This window comes from Choristoneura fumiferana, chromosome 5, assembly GCF_025370935.1.
Source record: "Choristoneura fumiferana chromosome 5, NRCan_CFum_1, whole genome shotgun sequence".
Classification (NCBI taxonomy): domain Eukaryota; kingdom Metazoa; phylum Arthropoda; class Insecta; order Lepidoptera; family Tortricidae; genus Choristoneura; species Choristoneura fumiferana.
The window spans coordinates 805,061-826,592 of NC_133476.1; the positions used below are offsets into that span (position 1 = coordinate 805,061).

At 40.0% G+C, this 21,532-nt stretch overlaps 1 protein-coding gene across 1 annotated transcript in view; it reads left to right on the forward strand.

The window, feature by feature from the left end:
- Nucleotides 1-21,532, forward strand: part of LOC141427878 (uncharacterized) — a 167,437-nt gene that overhangs the window by 140,490 nt on the left and 5,415 nt on the right. The window contains 3 exon segments of the mRNA XM_074087468.1: nucleotides 13,304-13,495; nucleotides 14,130-14,396; nucleotides 18,437-18,602. Coding sequence (XP_073943569.1) covers nucleotides 13,304-13,495; nucleotides 14,130-14,396; nucleotides 18,437-18,602 — 625 coding nt within the window.

Sequence of the window (21,532 nt, forward strand, 5' to 3'; positions counted from 1 at the left end):
CCGGAAGTCCTTCGTAATATCCTAATAAGCGTGACGTTTGCCCGTAACATGCTACAGTTATTACTTGCATGTTAATTTTCCAAGACCTTGGTCTGTATTGTTTATCCTGAAACGCGGTGTTAGCAGTTGTAAGAAGCGCCGAATTTTGAACGTCGTGTAGCGGTGTAGCCTCACTTAGCTGCGGCGGCGGAGGTTGCGCGCGTATTATGTGATTGTATTGTTTGATCAATAGTCTGCGCTGCTAAAAGAGTCGCCAGTACGCTCGCCGCTGATTGCATTTTCACACAAAAGTAGTTTCGTTCTAATTGACAAACAACACACTGAAGCAAAATAAAACTGTGCGACTATAATGGGAGCTATTTTGATCTTTAGTGCTGCTTGTGTTGGCTGACTGGCAGCCAATAAGATAGAAAATTAGTTTTTAATGTATTGTCTGTGAAAAATATGATTTTGATTTAGAACATGTCAATATTGGAAAAAAAGCCAAATTGTAAACAAAAAGAATAGGTGCAAAATAAATTTATAATCCGAGAGGTTGCGCTGTTTCCTTCATCAACATTTGTAAATTAGAATGAAACTACGTGTGTATGGGACGCGAGCGTACTGGGGACTTTAAGCTCGCAGTTATCATCATTTTTGGAATTTTCACTTTTTTTGCAAAAAACACATCTCAAGGGGCTACCTAATAAAAATATATTTTTACTTCTCATAGATTTATAGAAAACTAAAAATTTGTGATTGCTGGCTCGTGCTGAGGCACCGACTTCAAACTATTTGAAAAATATTTTCAAGGTTTTTGAAGTCGGTTCCATTTTTGGTAAAAAAAATTTTTTTTCGTTGTTTTTAGTGATTTGTAGCCAAAGTGCATCTGATCTCACAACGATTCCATTAAGCTCAAACACGGCATTATTATTTTATAACAGGGTACCGGTACCTACGGTATTCTTTATCAGGTCCAGTTCACAAAATGATACTTTCTGATTGTAAATACAATTAATTTGACTTGGTGTTAAAAATGCCAAAATCCCTTGATTTCTCCTTCCTTCCTTCCTTGATTGCCTTCGATTTCTCTAAGATCCCATCATCAGATCCTGGCTTGGTCTCAATGGGATGGGGTTATCGCGTAACATACACACAAAAAAAACATACAGAAGAATTGAGAACCTCCTTTTTTAAAGTTGGTTGAAAACGGCTGAACCGTTTAATGAAGCATAGTTAAGAACCAAACGAAACTAGCTTTCGCGTAAAAAAAACCCATCGAAATCGATCCATCCGTTTGAGATCTATACAGACAGACAGACATACAGACAAACAAACATTGGCGTCAAAGTTATACCACCCCTCTTTTTGCGCCAGGGGTTAAAAAGAAAACGGGCGAAACATGAGCTTTGTCGGCTTCAGAATTATTATTTTTATAAATATAACGTCTTTATTTATAGCGAAAAAAGTATGGTTATTAACATCAAACCTCTTATTTTAAAACTCCTTAATCCCAGGTGTTGGACTATAAAAATTAAATCAATTTGTTGAATTCTGGGAAACCTTAACTCAAAGGCGTGGCAATATGGCAATTTGTTAATATAACCTTTTATAAAATTTCGATACGAAAATGTTCGTCATCATCATCATCATCTTACCGCAGGGCACAGGCCTCCTCTCAGAATAAAAGGGCTTGGGCGGTAGTTCCCATGCGGTTCCAATGCGGATTGGGAACTTCACATACACCATTATATTTCTTCGCCGATGTGTGTAGGTTGCCTCTCGATGTTTTCCTTCACCGTAAAGCTCGTGGTTAAGCAAATGTAATTAGATGTATGTCACCGGTACGACTTGGGTTCAAACCCACGACCCTCTGCTTCAGAGTCAAGGTTAAACCGCTACGGCACCACGGCTTACATATATTTTTTTTACATTTTATCGTGGATTCAAACATTTTTGTCTGCTTGTAGGTACCTAAATCTACTTCCTTAAGAGATGCAGTAAAACTTAAGTGGTTGTCTAGCAAATATTGCTGTATCTTCGTTAAATATTTTGGTAACTTATTGGCTAAGTGGTTAGCTAAAGCAGTAACCCAGCGCGGTGGCTTTACAACTAATAAAACAGTTAAACAACAAATGGCACGGCTATGTGACCAAATGGTACTTAGATTTAAATTATACCTATTAATTTAATGTCGTTTAAAAGACCTTAAAGTTGGCCTTATTTGAATTATTGCCCTCTGCATTTGTTGACAGTGATAAAATAATCTTTTGTTTCTGCCTTTGTAGAATGCCCGATCATTCGGAAGTAATTTTGTAGAATATTAGGCACGTATCGACTCTTGCGCCGATGAGGTCGCGCCAATGCCGCCGTTTCTTAAATACGTAACTGCTCGCTCGATATAAATCATTGGAAATTTTATTTTAATTCTCAAATGCCTATTGTGTTGGAACAATCGGATCTAGCGCTACGTGTCAATATTAGAATTGTTCTCGGAAGTAATTTGATACTTTTCGAGAATCCGACCCGCCGGTCGCGGTACAATGGGTGCCTAGTTTGAAATGTTTGGAGTCACTCCTACCTAATCAAATGGCAATGACAATGAAGACGGAGCGCAGTTCTAACGTAGGAAACGGTAAAAAATAACATCGAGTGTAGTTCTGTCCTTATTCTATTTCCTTTGGAACGTGCAGTCCACAGAGCTGACAATAACTTCCACTGAACTTACAATTAGATATAGTTAAGATGTATACCTAGATGTTTAGACTTAAAATAGGTTCTTAACTAAAGAGCCACCTTCATATATTCCTGTATTTTTTTATTTAAACTACATATTTTTATCAAAAAGGCGACATCATTGTGGCAGAAGGTACACAGGATAACGTTTCTATTCTTCTTATTATTAGTTCTGTGTCTGCCGTTAACCCAGGGCCGGATTTACGGGAGGCATACGGGGCTAAAGCCTCGAGGCCTCCGCAAAACAGGTTTAAAATTATCCAAATTTCGACGGGTTAGCTAGTTTTTCGCTTCATGGTTCCGTGCCTGTCGAAGAGCCTTAATTAAGTTCAGCCGAAATTAATATCATTCGAGTATACTCAGGTCTGCCGCGTTTCGAATCAAAACTTATAAGGTGCTTCCAGTTGCTTGCAGAAACGTGAAATTTGTATGAAAGTAGCTCTTAAAGCACATTAAGAAAATTCTGAAAATACATTTTTTATGTCTACGTCAGTATTGTCAGTAAATAACTAATCGAAAATGACCCCACACTGCGTACATTGTACTTAGAAGCAGGGCTCTGGTAACGACCCCTCCATATATTCAGCATTTGGTGTGTTTTTTTTTTAATCACTTCACCACCTTAATACAGGGGCCTCCTTTGGCCCCAGGCCCCTGGACCTCTAAATCCGGCCCTGTTAACTATCCCCTTTGAGGGTGGAGCCTCTACCTGCGCGGTAGGCTCGGGTGCGCGCGCGCAGCCCGAGGCGCGCGCTTATTGCCCGTGATTGCGCTAGGGACGCTAATCACAGGCCAGCTGTGGCTGTGGCACCGAAATTTTTGATTACACATTAAAATGCCAATGGCAACGTTCACGAAATTAATTTCCTAATTCGGTGAGGTTTGATGATCAGTTATTTCTTGACGATTTACAATTTTATTGAGTTAAAAAATATCTTATCTTTGAATTAGATTCCCGCCGTCGCCACCGTAATATCTAAACACGACAATATTAATCGCGTTACTGTGCGTTCTTAGATATTTTTGAGAATCCAGACATCTATGTTGACGACTGTATCGAGCAAGGTATTTCTTTCTCACTCTAAGGTTCAATGACAGTTCATTTATTAAAAATATTAAAGACTGACAAATCATAATAAATTGACAGCTAGTCTAAACCGACTGCTTAAAATTGTGCAGAAGATGAAGTCGATAATCATTTAGATATCAGTGACCAGAGGCCGTATAGTCTAACGTTTCTTATTCTCGCGATCGCAATCAAATGACAGTTTTTGTATGCCAAATCTGTCATTTAATTGCGATCGCGAGCATCAGAAACATTAGGCAATACGGGCTCTGAGGCCATATTGGAATCACAATCGTTTTCACCAATGCAATCGCAAACGTCAGCAAGCACGTTACTTCTTCTTCTTCTCTTTTAAGATATGGCTTTTCTGTCCTAATTAATAGGACAATTTCGCCAGTGTCAAGGTAAACTCTCTTTGAGAGGGACGTTGTACGGTGATTGTAGTTTTTACAACTTGATAGTAAAATTCCAGAAACCACGCGGAGACAACTTGCGCATAACACAAGCACAAGCACGCACGCAAGCACGTTAGACAATACGGCCTCTTAGTTCTCCACCATCAATAAAGCCAAGCTGTCATCGCATCAGCGTCGCAGGCGCAGAATGATCGAAGCCGGAACGTACCCTTACCCTCGTTAACGGGACGTATCTGTTGACTGCCCAGGTGTACTCGTAATCTAATCTATATTTGCATTTCACCGGACCTGCGCTATGTTTTTGTTGGCTCAGTTTCATTTAGCATTTCCTTTATTACCGCCTAGTGGGTGCGTTATCATCGTTCAAAGGCTTGTGTATTGTGTAACTATTAGTTCTACTTTTCCGGTCCCAATCGGGGCATGACAACAGTATAAATCCCATGCTCGGTGCATAGCATTTCCTTCCTTATAATTAATTATGTATTAAATTGCGAAATCCGAGTTACTAAAGGCTGACCAGAATTATAAAAAACCTCGCCATATTGCGGAAAATCAATAGAACTAATGTCCTGCACTGGTAACACTAAATTCAAATGTTATCTGTCTATTGCTGTCAAAGTTTAATGTTGTTTGCGCGTGGTATTTTAAAGTGTTATTTTGTGTTTTTGTGCGTTAAAATGCCGAAGATTAACCATAGCCTTGGAAGGACGATAATTCACAATGTATTAAAGTATTTTTCACAGAAAGAGTTCGAGGGATTAGAAAATATTCCTTTAAATAACATCACCGACACCGTTGTCAATATGACTAGTAGGTATCGTGTAGTAAGTATAAAAAATGTCGCAATATAAAACGTAGAAGTACTGCCCTCGCGTCAGGTTTTTTTATATTCCTGGTCAGCCTTTAATGTTATAAATGCGAAAGTTTCTAAACTCCTAAGTGTTCATTATCACGATGACATTGATGGTCTAATCCGCACCAATATGGTATCGGTTCTCACGATTCTCGTGTAAAGGAAAATAAGAAAATAAAGAAAACATCTATTTGTGATATTATGAAAATGTCTCCACACTATTTAATCGCTACATAATGCCGGTTTTACAGCCGGCGCTGGTCTTCCTTTGGGACCATCAAGGCCATCCTACATTTAACATTTAAAAACAAACAGTGGAACCGACACGCCATACTATCAAAATAACTAACACAAACATTGTACTACAAATAATAGCATAGACCAAATTCCTTTACCTTTTTGAGCAAAAACAAAAATAAATAACGAAAATGCGCATGGGACGCCACGCTACAATCCATTCTTTATTTAATTTTGAAAGTGTCAAAGACTAGTGAAGCCTTAAGTTCAATAGTGTTGCCAGAATCAAGACGTCAATTGTTGGAGTATCGGTGATCGGATAGCCTGGAGCCGCCACACCTCGCACACCTGTCCGGGGTGCGTGACCGGGCCGCGGGCCGCTGCACGCGCCGACCGACTCCTCTCATTAACTTTCGGGGAGCCCAATGATATATGCGTAGGACTGTAGGACATGCCGGATGCTTGTGTAATGACGGTGAACGCCGGCATTATAAGCATAAATCAGTTCTTTAGCCCCGGGTGTCGTGAGCATAGCCGTCGTCATGTTATTAACGTAACGCCATAAGATAACAATTAGTTCTCTACCTGATTCTCGGATAACATCGGCGTCTAAGCACGCATACCGATGATAGGCGACCGAAGTTGCACTAACAGGAAAATTATGGGAATGAAATCCAAATTACAAGAAACATATTTTCTAAAATTATGTCACGTTTTGCCGTAACAGGTCATCCGTGGAACTTCGGTTTACAGCTGTTCAGTTCAGTTGTACGCCAAAAGGTGGCGTGATCTTGGCAAATGTGTTATTAGCTATTGAAACAGCATTGCAATTGCAACGTCACTACAATACTATTCAATGGAAAAAATCAATCGTGTAAACAAAGTAATTTTTCACGATTACTCCATAGTTTTACATTTGAACGCCAATCCCGATCATATTCACATCTCAATGAGCTCACCACTGTTTTTAACAATCATTTTATCATTAAATAATCGTGTAAATATGTTTATTTTATTGAATTAATTGGAAGACGAAAATCCGTTATATTTGTCAAATTGACATGATAATTTTTTCCTCACCGAAGTTGGTCTATGGTCGGTTAGTCTCTGGAAATTTAGTGTTGTACCAACAAAATTAATTATTTGACTGAACCAACCTTACCTAATAATTATGGCTGGCTCTGCAAATTAATTTATTCGTAGATATTAATTATTTGTGTTAAGTTACACTATTTAATGAAGGTTTATAAAGGTTTCTAATCCTATCCTACTATCCTACTTCCTACTATATCCTACTAATCCTACTAATATTATAAATGTGAAAGTTTGTGTGAGTGAGTGAATATGTTGTTACTTCTTCACGCTGAAACGGCTGGACGGATTTGGATGAAATTTGGCGAAAAGTTAGATAACCTGGATTACAACATAGGATACTTTTTATCCCGATATTCCCATGGGATAGGGATAAAATCTTGAAATAAAAACCGCTCAGCTTAGAGTCATGAAAATTGGTATGTAGATAGTTTGAAATCTGGAATAAAAATAGCCTACTTTTTATTTCGATATTCCCACGAGATAGGGATAAAATTTCGAACTAATAACCGCTGGGCTTATAGTCATGAAATTTGACCATGATTGTTTTTAATGTAATGTCAATGAAAACAACGATTTAATTTTCGGGAATTTCAGCTGCTGGACCTAATGATTTACGTGTGCGAAGCCGCGGTAAACACTAGTTGGACGATAAAATAGTATTTTAGTAGAAATTATGTAGATTTCTATTTACTAGTATCATATTTACTGTGGAGTCCATTGTTGGACCAAAAAATCATTTTGAATCACTTCCCTGTGTCTACTCTCATTTCCCTGTCTTATGTAAATTTAAAAATGCCTCTTCTAAATTATATCGAAAATACAAACTGAGACATGGATGCACAGAAAAACCAGAAAAAGAGACCAGCGCTGGGAATCGAACCTAGGTCCTCAGCAATCCGTACTGCGTACTATAACCCCTACACCACCGTTGGACAGGAGTCAAGATACAAATTTCTCCTATGCACACATATCTCAGGTTGCCTTTTTCTACTACACTACTTAAGCAGCAAAAAAATCTAAATTAATCCATATTTAACTGACCCTTTCAATTCTAAAATACTCCATCATAAACCTTGGGAAAATATACGTCAAAAAATATAAGTGGATATACATGTTTCACCATTTTAAAATTCTACCTTAAAGGGGTATAAAGGGAGTGTAAGTTTTGAACATGAAGTATAAGTTTGTATGGAAGAAACGTTAGGTACATATATTTGAAGATATAATTCTAAACTTCTTGAAAATGCTATTAAACATTTTAAGTTATTATGGTGTTGACTCTTAATAAGAAATGTAAGTAATACGTAGCCATATTTTCGGATTTTATATGATAAATTCAAAATAATATTTTCTTTGAAATAAAGAACTTTATCACGTGCCAACGTCAGTCGTCGGTACAGCTGTCGTCAGCAAGGTGATCTTGGCAAATGTGTTATTAGCAATTGTTTTCATTGCAATACGTCACTACGCCGAAACTGTCGCGTAATTGGGATGCACCAAAAAAAATAACCTATAGTTTTTATTTTATTTTTGGAAAGCATAGGATTTTCTAAGATACCATTTTCATTGATTTTGAATTTGGATGAGTATTTAATTTTTTATATTTTATTTATGAAATACCCTGGATGACGTTACAGTGAGACAGCCACGTTCTATTGCCTAGAAAAATTCAGGTCGTACATAACATAATCTGTGGCATTACAATTTGACAATAATTCAAGCACGGCTTAGGGTTCTATTTATTTGTCTTCTTTTAGCTTCGATTATTTCTATGTTTATTTAATGGTGTGTAAGTAAATAGATATTTTTTTATTAAAATCTGATATTTCAATTCTTTTGTATTTACTTGTAACGTAGTTTAATAATTTAATGAAATACTCGTATACACTTCGGACTTGTGTAGACCTGCTTTATAACTGCCTTTGTGACGGGACACTGCAGGGGTCAAATGAGGGTCAATACTTAAATTTTGTTTATTTAATTCAGTTTATCACATTTTTGGAATCTGATCTCTGAAAACGCTTCACAAAGCTTATTTCTCCAAATGGGTTTCGATTTATTATATGTTGTCAAAAATTGGGACATCCCAATTTCGGCAAAGCGTGCTGGAGCGCTGGAGCGTCAACTGTTTCCTCTGGTCGTTGTAAACCATACAATCTAACGCGGTCCGACGACGACGAGAAATATCTGTTCTGATGGTAGCGTAATTTTAGGTCATTCCCTTCGCGGCGTCGGGAGGCGGCCTTGCCAAGCGTACGCTTACGGCCGAAATGTTTCCTCAATTACCCGAGCCTTTGTGATTCAAATAGCAGAGCGATCGATCAAACAATGCAAGCAATTACACTCATTGACATTGAGCATATAATTTAATGTTGGTTATAAATGGGTCAGATGTTCGCGGTTCTATAAAAGGGCTGGGTCGCGTTTGGGTGGCGCGTCGTGCTGCGCCAAAGCCGGCACTTCTCCGAAGCCCTCGATTGAACTCCCCTTTGTTTTGGCTACGAATTCGTGGTTACGTAACAGTTACTCACGCTCCATTTCAGAAAACGTATCCCAATAATATCTAAGCTTCTGAATATAAACAATCAATTCTGGAGCTGAACGCGACTAAACAAATCGGAATTCAATTCAAGTGTAGGTATCAGCGCGGATCGGTGCGTGCACGCAGGTCGCGGGTACGCGGGCCCAAATGAAATTATACTAATTACCTAATCTCTATCACGAGCGGGGGGCGGGGCGGTGTAAATCTCGACCGCTCGCCTAAATCGATTACACGTTACTAGCCCAGAGCCCCGCGTTTTGTCTCTGTCTAATGTGGGCCGGCCTTGCTCTCGTCTTTTTGGATATAATCTATCACGGTTCATTGCACCTCGTGGGCATTTTAGCCGAGATTATTTCACGGGAAATAGGAAAGCGGAGCCTTGGGTTACACAAGCCGTCGATTCTGTGGCAGATACGGGACTCGGAGCCTCCTCCGCTGCTGTTGTCGTAACTAGCTCTAACATGGCTTTAACATCTCTGGCTTTTGGTGCTACATGTGCCTTTGCCACTACTACAGTTTTTAAATCTACACGCCTTAACAATAGTATGTTTTTTATATAGCGACAGTGCAACTTTTTGCGCTGGGTGGGCTACCTACCATCATTTGTCATAATCTTGTTTGCCCGAAATATCGCATAAACTTTTTTAGTATAATAATTACTTGGCATAAAATTTACCTACTTAGCATACGAGTCAAAACGCATAATTTTGCATTAAGAAACCATCACACTATTTTCTCAAGAAAAACCCTACACGGAAACGAATTGCTAACGGAAAAGTAGGTTAGGTTAGAACTGTGGCCCCACAGAACTTACATCCTTATATACCACGCGCCATATAAATCTGCCTAAAACTACGCCTAAAAGTTCATTACTTAACACTTTGTTTTGACGCATTTTTGAGATACATTTTTTATGCGACGTCTTTACGTTACTCCCGGATTGTGTTCGAATCGCTTAACGGTATAGTGCCTATTCAATTATTGGAATTATACCTTTATAGTTTTTGTGGTACTAGTCGTGGCAATGAACTTGTAGGCTAAGTTAGGCGGCGGAAGGTATACCACACAAGGTGCTAGGCCAAATTGCTACCACTATACATATAAAAATAAATAAATAAAAAGTATAGACGGAATAATCACCAAACACACTTTGTAATACGAAACTCTGTACGTAATATGCGTAAAGACTCGTTGGCGTAACGTGAAATTAATGACGTAAAGTAGCCCACATTTAATTTCTACAAACAAACATGTTTTCAAGAGTACTATTTGTGCCTGGTTCTACATAATTTCATGCTCGTTTCAAATTTTATTTGCTTTTCATGGCAGTTAAGAAAATCGTTGCAAAGAATCTCCTTTCAAAAGTTGTTATCGTGTAGCCACAGTTTACTTTGTCCAGCAATAAGTGATTTTCACATGGTAACACATATTCACACGGTTGTCGTCATCTAATTGTAAACATAATGCTTCTTGCCGCTGTTTGATGTGGATAAGTCTGTCGTATGAAGAGTTTACCAGCATTATCTGATTCAGTTTTCTATCCAGACTTTATCTTATGATCCGATGCGTCCAGAATTTGAAGTATTTATGTGGAAAAAACTCCTCTTCGCGACCCAACACTGCCCATTATATATGGCTATATCTACATCATTTTCTGTTTAATTAACTAAAGAAACAATACATGCCCAATATTATCTGAAATCTAATTGACGGACTAATAAGAATCTTATAGAAAGAAAGAAAGACCGAAAAAAGAAAGAAGACATGCACAAGTGCAACAAAATCAAAACAAAAAAAAACAATAAACAGCAAACACAAATAAAACAAAAAGAAATACGAAAATGAAAATATACGATTTTGTGTGTCCCCGCAAAAGTGAAAGGGCCGCTGACTCAGCATAATGCTGAGGCGTTGGACGCCTGCAGCGCTGATATTCTGTCAGAACCGTCTGTGACTCACGGAATGATACATAAATATACTAAACTTATCCATGTGTAAATAAAATTAAGAAATAGAAATATATATATATATAGGACCCGATAGTCTTTAAATTCTTAGGTTTTCTTCAGGTGCTTAGGCTTCAGCCGGCTGAGACTTACCCCCTGTTTCACCATCCATTGATTAAATTTACTTGATGGATAATGTGACGTCGTCTCTGTTTGTTTTGTTCGAATAGACGAAGACGGCATCACATTTATCCATCAATTAAAATTAATCAGTGGGTGGTGAAACAGCCCCTTAAAGTTCTTAATGGCCTCATCTAGTTGCAAGTTTGTCTCTCGCTCGTAGTTTGTCGTGCCCCGAGCCTCCCACAGGACCAACATAGGATTGATGATTCCAACGATTAGCCGACTCACGCTTTATTACAACTTTAATAGTTAACGCTCTGGTAATTACCCTAGTTCGCCGACTTTCACACATGGTGCTTATTTTATTGTTTTAATTACGACGCACAGTGTTACAAACGCGACTATATAATTAAGTAAGACGGTCTCAATTTACTGTTAATAATATCAACTGTTTCCGTGGTATTAACGAGGTTATACTTTAACAAGAACTAACTCTTGAAAAGCCCTGGTAGCCTAGTAGTCCGACTTCAACCAGAAGCTTTATTGTCTAACTTGGAATCATAGTTGTTTTCTACCCTTCTTTCTGTCACATGGTATACAATAAGGGTAGAAAGAGATGGTTGCGATCACGAGCGCCAGCGCGTTAGAAAATACGGCCACAGGACAAAATTTTTAAAAGCCATGGTACCCTAGTGATCTGACCTATGAACTCTCAAGAGGATCATTCGAATGCTTCTTTGAGTTTCTTCGAATTTATGCGCAAAATTACACTTGGAATTTAGCATGGGCCTTTCCGTGAAGGAAACCGCACTGGGCCCGCGTGGAAGCCTCCTTATCTGAGATAAGAGGAGGCTCGTGCCCAGCAGTGGGACGTAAAAGCCGTAGATGATGATAAGCAGGTCTCTTGTAGTGCAGTTAGCAGTAATCCCTACTTATAATATTATACGTAAATGCGAAAGTAACTCTGTCTGTCTGTCTATTACGTTTTCACGTCGAAACCACTGAATCGATTTTAATGAGATTTGGTATATAAGTAGGTAGTTTGAACCCCAAGGATCAACATAGGATACCTTTATTCCGGTAGAGGGCGCCACCGCGCGATAACCTAGATCCGCGCAGACGAAGTCGCTGGCATAAGCTAGTCAGTAATAATTTGCAGCTAAAGCAGGTGAAATATCGAAAGTTGTTAATGCCAGGAAGGAAATCGAAATCGAGCTAAGAGCATTATCTTGCATAAAACCGTTAAGTGGTTGTGGCTTGGAGTTTGTAAACTTTAAAGTCTTGATTGAAATAAGGCTTGATTTGATTAGCTCACTGTTAAAATTTTGCTAAAGGTGGGCAACCGGTGGATGCAAGTGGCGAGTTGTCGTTCACTATGGCGTTCTAAGGGGCAGGCCTTTGATTAGCAGTGGATCTTCGTGCTGATGATGATGACAGTGGCGGACTAACAGTGGGGCGAAAGAGGCGGCCCTAGGCCTCCAGTCCCAGGGACCCTCTACATGGCCATAAGTTCTTTTAATCAAGTCCTAGATAACAATACTTACATCAACTTTTATATCCGGAGGGGCCTCATTCAGCTTTGCCGCCCCGACCTCGAACGATCTTAGTCCGCTACTGGAGGATGATAAATAAATAAATATCACGGGACAATTCACACCAATTGACCTAGTCCCAAAGTAAGCTTAGCAAAGCTTGTGTTATGGGTACTAAGCAACGGATAAATATAATTATATAGATATAGATACATACTTAAATACATATTAAACACCCAAGACCCGAGAACAAACATTCGTATTTTTCATACAAATATCTGCCCCGACACGGGAATCGAGCCCGGGACCTCAAGCTTCGTAGTCAGGTTCTCTAGCCACTAGGCCATCTGGTCGTCTGATGATGATTATGATGATTAGATAACCGCAGCACGGCTTTCTTACCACCAACAGAATTTCTTACGGAAGACCAGCGTCGGCCGCAAGGTTGACATCATGCTGAGTTGGGACCATTTCGTGACAAAATTTGTATCGATTTCCTTGTTTCTTTTTCATCATGTCAGCCGAAAGACGTCCACTGCTGGACATAGGCCTCCCCCACGGCTCTCCACTCAGACCGGTCTTGTGCTTTCCGCATCCAACGCGATCCCGCTATCTTAACCAGGTCGTCGCTCCATCTTGTTGGAGGCCTACCGACACCTCGTCTCCCGGTCCGCGGTGTTTCTTTTTTATCTGCTTTATAAATGTCACGAATAAATGTTTTCTTTCTTTTCTTTCTTTCTTTGACTAGGTAATTAACCTCCGTCTCTGTTTGTTGCAGCCTGTTCGAGCAGGAGATCATGAGCTACGTGCCGGCGGAGGGGCGCGCGTGCGCGTCGCCGGCCGCGTCTCCCGCGCCGGCGCGCAGCACGCGCGCGCCCGCGCCGCAGCGCCGCGACTTCGAGGCCAAGCTGCGCGCCTTCTACAGGAAGCTCGAGACTAAGGGCTACGGACAGGGGCCGGGGAAGCTCAAGTGAGTCCGCTGACTGTTGTAGTAACTTTTTGAGGCCAAAAGGCCTGCCCAAGTGAGTCCACTGACGTGTAATGTCACTGCGAGGCCAAGCGGGTTTTCTACAGGAAGATCGAGATCGAGGGCTACGGACAGGGACCGGGAAAGCTAAAGTGAGTCCACTGATATTTGTACTTGGCCTCGGCCGAGCGTGCCTTCCACATAAAGCTCGAGAATATTCTACAGGAAAATTCAACCAAGGGCTACGTCCAAGGGCCGGGGAGTGGGTTCGCTGACTGTTGTAGTGCAGGCACATTTCCAGGCTAAGCTGCGGGAACGTTAGGAAACAGGTTTCGATGTAAGCTAAAGTAGAAACTTTGGGGTAATAGAATTGTAATGCATTGGTTTTAACCTAGTCCTACAAGGAACCCTTACAGTTTTTCCATGTCACTATTACAGCTTTGTAGTACTTATTTAGTAATTAATTGATCTAAATCATTCAATATTTGTCGCATTTTAGTACGGAACTCTTCATTACGCGTGGCCCGACACATGTTCTTTACAAAAACTCTAGTCGCTCTTTCCAAAATGATTTTAGCATCTTAATGTCTACGAAACTGCCTCTCAACCGACTGACCCTCCACCCCTCGTCTTCCAGACTCCACATCCGCCGCGAGCACCTGCTAGAAGACGCGTTCCGCCGCATCATGTCCTGCGGCAAGAAAGAGCTGCAGAAAGGCAAGCTCTGCGTGCTCTGGGACGGCGAGGAAGGCCTGGACTATGGAGGCCCGAGCCGAGAGTTCTTCTTCCTGCTGTCGCGGGAACTCTTCAACCCTTACTACGGACTGTTCGAGTATTCGGCGAACGATACTTATACGGTGCACGTGTCGCCTATGTCGGCGTTCGTCGATAATCATCATGAATGGTGAGTTTTTCTACACTTCTGTTTTAAATTCTGATAACCAGTGGTGGCGTTAGGCGTCGGCGAGGTGGGTAGTGTCTCGTTTTTTTACCATCATAGGCCCTCGCAAAAATATCTTACCGACGCCAAACTTAGGCCGGGCGCCGCCACTGCTGCTATTTAACCGACTTCAAAAAAGAAGAAGGTTATTTAATGATGCTGTCTCTGTTTATTGTGTTCGATTAAACAGAGACTGCGTCACAGATATTTGTCACATAAAATAACAGGAACTTATCACGAACTCCTCAGAGAAACAGAGCCTGAATCTTACCTTTTAATTTTATAAACACGAAAGTTTGGGTTTGGATGTTTGTTGCTCTTTCATGCTGAAATGGATGGAAAGATTTAAATGAAATTTGGTACGCAGATAGCTGGGTCTCACGAATAACACGTAGGATACTTTTTATCTCGATATTCCCACGGGATCGGGTTGGACGTATGTAAAATCCCAAAATCTCAACCGCTAAGTATATAGATATGAAATGCACTTGATTTTATTTCAACTGCCATACTCGTATGTACCTAATGCTTTTTGTAAGCGGGGCCGCTGGCAAAGACTAGTATTACAATAAGACATAGTTAACTTTAATTATTGTTTGAATATCACCACTGTCGGGACCATATCGCAGGTAACGACATACAATTAACAAATCAATACATTGCGGACATAGTTATCTCGTCTATTATCCATAATCATACAAATAGCAGCTATTACAACCGTCTCATACATATTTTATGAGTCCGCGATGATTATAATTATAATACAATACAAAACCATTCCATAAATTATAAGTAAAAAAGGTCGCTAGTACTTTTTTCTCGTTTGCTCGGCTAGGACAACTCTGCACTGCACGCCATCTGAATTAATTGTTTGTCACGATATGGAAACATTTGAAAAAAAAAATTAATACTTACACTAAAACAAGTGTGTTCTAATTGAAAATGAAATGAAAAGATTGAATAATTCAAATTCAAAACATTTTTTCAGTAAATAGGCTGTAATAGGCACTTTTACACGTCTTTTTTTTTAAATTACCATCATTGCCAAGAAGAATGCGCCGCAAGAAACTTGGCAGAAAGTCATTTTTCAAAATAAAATAATTACAAATAAAATACTTAAAAATTACAGTATAAAAGTAAAGAAAAAAAATTATTAATAAAGTCAACGAAAGGGTTGGTGTATATTTGTTTCCTCCTGCTACGAACATCTTTCGCTTCCTCAACACTCACTAGTTTTTGCTCGCCGGTGTCGGGTATTCTTGACTTGAACTTTCTTTTGGACTTTTTTTCTTGGCCGCGGCAGCAATGTCACTGGAACGTCAAATTTAATAAATAATAATAATGATTTATTTCACAAAACACTTTTTACATAGACATAGTTATAGGTAGGTAACTTTAACTAACGTAGTTCTACGACACCCTTTAGGGAAACCCCGTTCCTGGCGGCTTCCCAACGACACCGTTACTTACATTGTGCCCGGACAATAACACCAATGGTTTTGGCTGGACTTTATATTGACGACTTGATATGGCTGCGACAATCGGCGGATGTTCTTATACGGACTTGTAGTTGAAAGACTATTTAATTGGCTGATTTAAATGTACCTACATAAACTTATGTATCATAATTACCGACATGCAATTTTACCGATGAAGCTCAAGCGGTCCTTCTTTTCTTTTCACTAGTATACCTAAATGTCCCTGATTTGAAATTGGTGGAACGAAAGCTTTTATTCTATAGTAGAAAAAACACTGAACTCGAGCCTCTGCTACACTGATATAATAAAATGTTATTTCAAATTTAGTTTCAAACTTTTAAAATTTGTTTAGCTGTTACCTTGCGACTTCGTCCGCGTAGAATTCGTTTATAGCTACCCCGCGGGAACTAAGTAATTATTATGCAATTTTCCGGGATGAAAAGTATCCTATGTGCTTCCCTGGTACTCAAACTATCTTTATACCGAATGCCATCTGAATCGGTTCAGCGGTTTAGACGTGAATTGGTAAAAAACAAACAAATAGATTTTCAAACTTTCGCGTTTAACTAACCTAACCTAACGCCCAAGTCAAATTTGAAGTTCGAAATACAATTAGTACTTTATAAAGGACTCTGGGCGTAGGAGGTTATAATATTAGCGGGATACTAAAATTTATTTTGCAAAAATTGCGCTAAGCCGTTAGAAATTCAATGAGAAGGGCGTGAGCTCCTGAGCTTATGATATATCGATTGCACAACAAAACTTTCGCTCTTGTTATAGTTTAGCCGCGGCCAATGGCTAATTAACCGCAAATAATTAACGATTCTGTAGGCAATGATTGAATGACAGTGTCACTGGCTGGTTTAATTGGATTTGGAACAAAGCTCGCTGTTATTTATTACGTACTAACTGTTGCCCGCGACTCCATGTGCGAAGATTTATTTATCGCTATCTCGCGTACACTACGATTATTTCCACTTCGACACTCGGAATGTCTCGGTTTAAATCGTAAAGGTAAATTACAAAAAAATTACAACAAATTACATACTACTTGTTTTGTTTTTTAATGTCAAGCTTTTTACCTTCACATACAAAGCCTGGGATTAGACGTTGTCGCGGACATAACCAAATCTTTGTTTCAATCATTGTAGAATTGCCGAGTGTGATAGTGGAGGTAATTGTACTGTAATATGGTAACTGTGCAATGTTTCGGGATAATAACCTAAGCATAATGCTGGAGGTGTCCATGGGCGGCGAAGATCACTTACCATCAGGTGACCCGCCTGCTCGCTTGCCAGCTGTTTGATAAAAAAAGCAACATAAAAAAGACATAAAAATCGGTCCATCCGTTTGAGAGCTACAATGCCACAGAGAGACAGATATGGGCGTCAAACTTATAACATCCCTCTTTTTACGTTGGGGGTTAAAAAATAAAACATGACAGACCCCTAAATAAATAAATGAATGGCGCCATATTGTACGTAATAGTCAAGGTGCGGTGTACCGTTACGTCGACGGTGCACAGCCAAGCACCCACTTCTATCCAGAGTCCTTGTAAGCATCTCAAATTACTTCGTGATTTAAGGATCGTGTTTTTTAAGGGATATTGGATATTTTCAACGTAGAGTTTCGCTATAATTACAAGGTTTAGTTTGTATTGTAGACTCGTCATTTGTGTTATTTATCTGATGTTTTTTTTTTGGGAGTATTGGGATAAAAAGTAGCCTATGTGTTATTCCAGACGTCCAGCTATCGCTTCACCAAATTTCGTCCAAATCCATCCAGCCGCAGGAGTAACAAACCTATACATACACACACGTGTTCACAAACTTTCGCATTTTTTTTAATTTAGAAGCAAACAGTCTTACACAATAATTTTACATTTTAGCTAAAGCTAGGAATAAGTTATAATTATTATAGTTATTGTTTGTTGTGTTGTAGGATAGGATTAGTAGGATATAGGTAGAGTCATTCACGATGACGCGTGCCGTGGTTCTTATTACAATGTCGTTAATGTCTAATTTTGACAAAATCACGCGTCTTAGTGGATGGCGCTAGATATACCAGAGTAGATAGATCATAATTTATTGAGTCAGCCGTTACTTTGCGGAGGTCCATATCAATGAACTAAAATAATTTCTTTGCTCACCCGCGACCTTATGATATAAGTTTATGCAAGATGTGCGTGTTCATGCAGTTCCTCCACCTCCACACTGTAAGAACACACACAAATCACACAAACATCTATCACCACCACCACACTACACTGACACGTTTCGAACTCAACCAGAGCTCATCTTCAGAGGTTCAGAGCAACACAACCGTACACCATGCTACCATGTTAGACTAACAAACCACTACAACCGTTGCCGTCATAAGGTCGCGGGTGATCAATGAAGTTCCCAATCCGCACTGGGCCCGCGTGGGAACTATGGCCCAAGCCCTCTTGTTATGAGAGGAGGCCTGTGCCCAGCAGTGGGACGTATATAGGCTGGGATGGAGGATAATGAATGGTGCACTCGTCAGGTTCCGTTTCTCCGGGCGCGTGCTGGGGCTGGCTCTGGTCCACGGGTACCTGTTGGAGGCGTGGTTCACGCGGGCGCTGTACCGCGCGCTGCTGCGGCTGGCGCCAGCTTTAGAAGACGTCGACGCGCTGGACGCGCAGTTCGCCGCCTCGCTAAGGTGGCTACAGGTAACTATTTATGTGTTATAATATTTTTTTCTCAAAAATGTCCGTAAAAGTTGACATTATTCTTTACATATCAGAAGGTGAAGTGCATAGTTTATGGTCAGCGAAAAATTAAAAAGTTAAAAAGATTGCAGGCGCGCTAGCTCGACAATAATGAATGAGGGCTATCGTTTTTTGTCTCACTAGATGGCGCACTGTTGCGTGAGGTTTTTAAGTATGGCTTTCAAAGTCTGTTATTACGGGCGTGAAAACGAAGTTTAGATTAAAATCATATTTAATACACCTTAAAACCGTACCATAAAAATATCGAGCATGCCACAGTGTTGCATAGTCCCCGTTTTGTTCGGAAAAAAGGGAGGACAAAGGTTTCCGAAAGCCAAAACTGTCTCAAAACACAGACATTCATTGCCCCGGAACGCATATTTGCCATAATTAATTTCACATGTTGCAAAATATTCACAAAATTATTCTAATTATAAATAAACCCGCGTAGCTCACCCAAAAACTATGAAATTTGACATTTCGGAGACCTCACGCTACACTAGCGCCTCTAGTGGCGAATTCATTCGCGATAGCCCTCATTAGCGCGCCTGCAAAAAGTCAATTTTTTTTTAAAGTTTTTTTAACTTTTTTAAGAAGAATAAAGCTGGGTTGGGCGGCATATGGGAAACTTCGTCGAGTCTTTACATTTACAAGTCTTCAATCAGACCTGTCATGACATATGGCGCCGAGACGTGGACGCTAGCGGTTGGACTGGTCCACAAATTTAAAGTCGCTCAGCGAGCTATGGAAAGGTCTATGCTCGGAGTTTCTCTGAAGATCGAATTCGGAACGAGGAGATCCGACAGGGAACTAAAGTCATCGACATAGCTCACCGGATAAGCAAACTGAACTGGCAGTGGGCCGGCCATATCAGCCAAAGAACCGATAACCGCTGTGGTAAACGAGTTCTTGAGTGGACGCCCTCAGACTAGGTGGAGCGATGATCTTCGCTGGGTAGCTGGCAGTAACTGGATGAGAGTGGCCGAGGATCGCGCTCAGTAATCCTAAATCAATCCCCAAACTAATCTGTACCTTAATCTTAGCTGTTTAATCTGTAGCTTACGTTATTAGAGTCCAATTTTCTTCGGGTTTATTATGGGCCCCCCCAATGTAATTTGAAACCTAAAAAACCCAATTAGAGTCTAAATTTCACATTTCTTTTTGCATAGCAAATAATACCTACTAGCGTACCAAAGATTAAGGTCTCTACCCACTACACTGACTGATGACTGTAATAGGAGCGGTCAGGAACGAAATATCAAGCGCATACATGACACGCGCCGGCGACGGATGGTTAAGAAACATACTACTGGGCATAGTCTCATACTTTTCAATACAAAGAACACCTGCCTGTTACGTTCCTATTACGGTCATGATATGATACGGTTACGGTGTAATGGGTCTTCGGTGTAATCTTAAATCTCTGAACGTGAACGCTTTGATACTACCAGCGCCATCTGTAGACATTAACCGAAACTACGCAACGTCACGGTGCTTTAGTTTCGAAGTCAGCCGGTAGATGGCAGGCAGCGCTGTGTCGACCATGTGCGAGCGAAAGCACGTGGTGATAATACAAATTGTTATCGTAAAGGACGGCATTGGCCGTAGAATTCCATAGAAATTTACTATAACGCATATATTGCGCTTAGTCATAAACTTATCGCATTTACTATGCAGTTTCTGCGCTATCAAAGGTGATTAACCTGCTAAGTCCGATAAATAGGTGAGATAGATGACTTGTTCGCTAGGGTTGTAGTATTTTGTTAAGAAACGTTATTTATTTATCTAAAGGAGAACCAACAGCTTATAATAGTATTTTATACAACTGTATCGTAATAGGGGTCCTTAAAACATGAGTGTGGGTTTATGAAACGAGGCGTAGCCGAGTTTCATAATAGGGTCACATGAGAGTTTTAAGGCCTAATTACGTACAGTTCAATATAATATTTTATCTATATCCATATATTAAATCCTCTATCATGTGTTCCGCGAACCATTGAGAATGACCTGAATTAACGAGAACTAGGAAGGTATATCTGCCCCACGAGCTGCGCCCGCGACGACCTGCTACTGCACGTGGTCGCGCCCAGTGCGGTAATGATGTATGAAATTACCATTACGATACAGCCGTGTTCATAATAGAATCCAATGTCGTAATGCTGGTCATTACCTATGGTTTTTGAACGCATAATTGAGGATTTACTAATGGGTGTAGATAAAACAATATGATTATGAAAATAGTGACACATATCCAATTACAGGACCTCATAGATAGTCTCAAAGTACAAGTTTATGCAATAATTTCACGGGTTTTTAGCGGTCGATTAAAATTCTGAACTATGTGTTATTTCATTATAAATTACTTACGGCTTGTCGACACGTTATAGAGTCGCTGTTGGATATTATCGCGTAGGTCACTGACACTTGCGCTTTGTATTGTAAGGACGTTACATACCATTCCACTTCTATACCTTATTTTATGAATTAAATTCGGATTTTGTTCCGCGTACCTTGATTTTAGAGCAGCTCCCGCGATAATCTACCTACCTACCTACCTTGTTTACCTTCCTTATATATTTTCTCATTCTTCAAAATTTTCGATATTTGACATCACCAATCAAATAAAGTATTTTTGTGAGCTATAATATTTTTCCAATTCGGTAGCCTAGAAGCAAGGTAGAAAACCAGGCAACGTTTCCTCGTTGAATAGTAATGCCAATTTAATTCTTTGAGAGAGATAGCTGCCGGCTGCCGGCCCTTTGGTCTCCAGTTGTGTCAGCCAGACGCCTTTGCAAATCTTTTAAGTCTATGTGCGCCAGGACCCCATGGATCCAGGGTCTCAAAGCTGACGGGTGTCAAAGTATATGTCAATATTTATAATTTTCAAATTA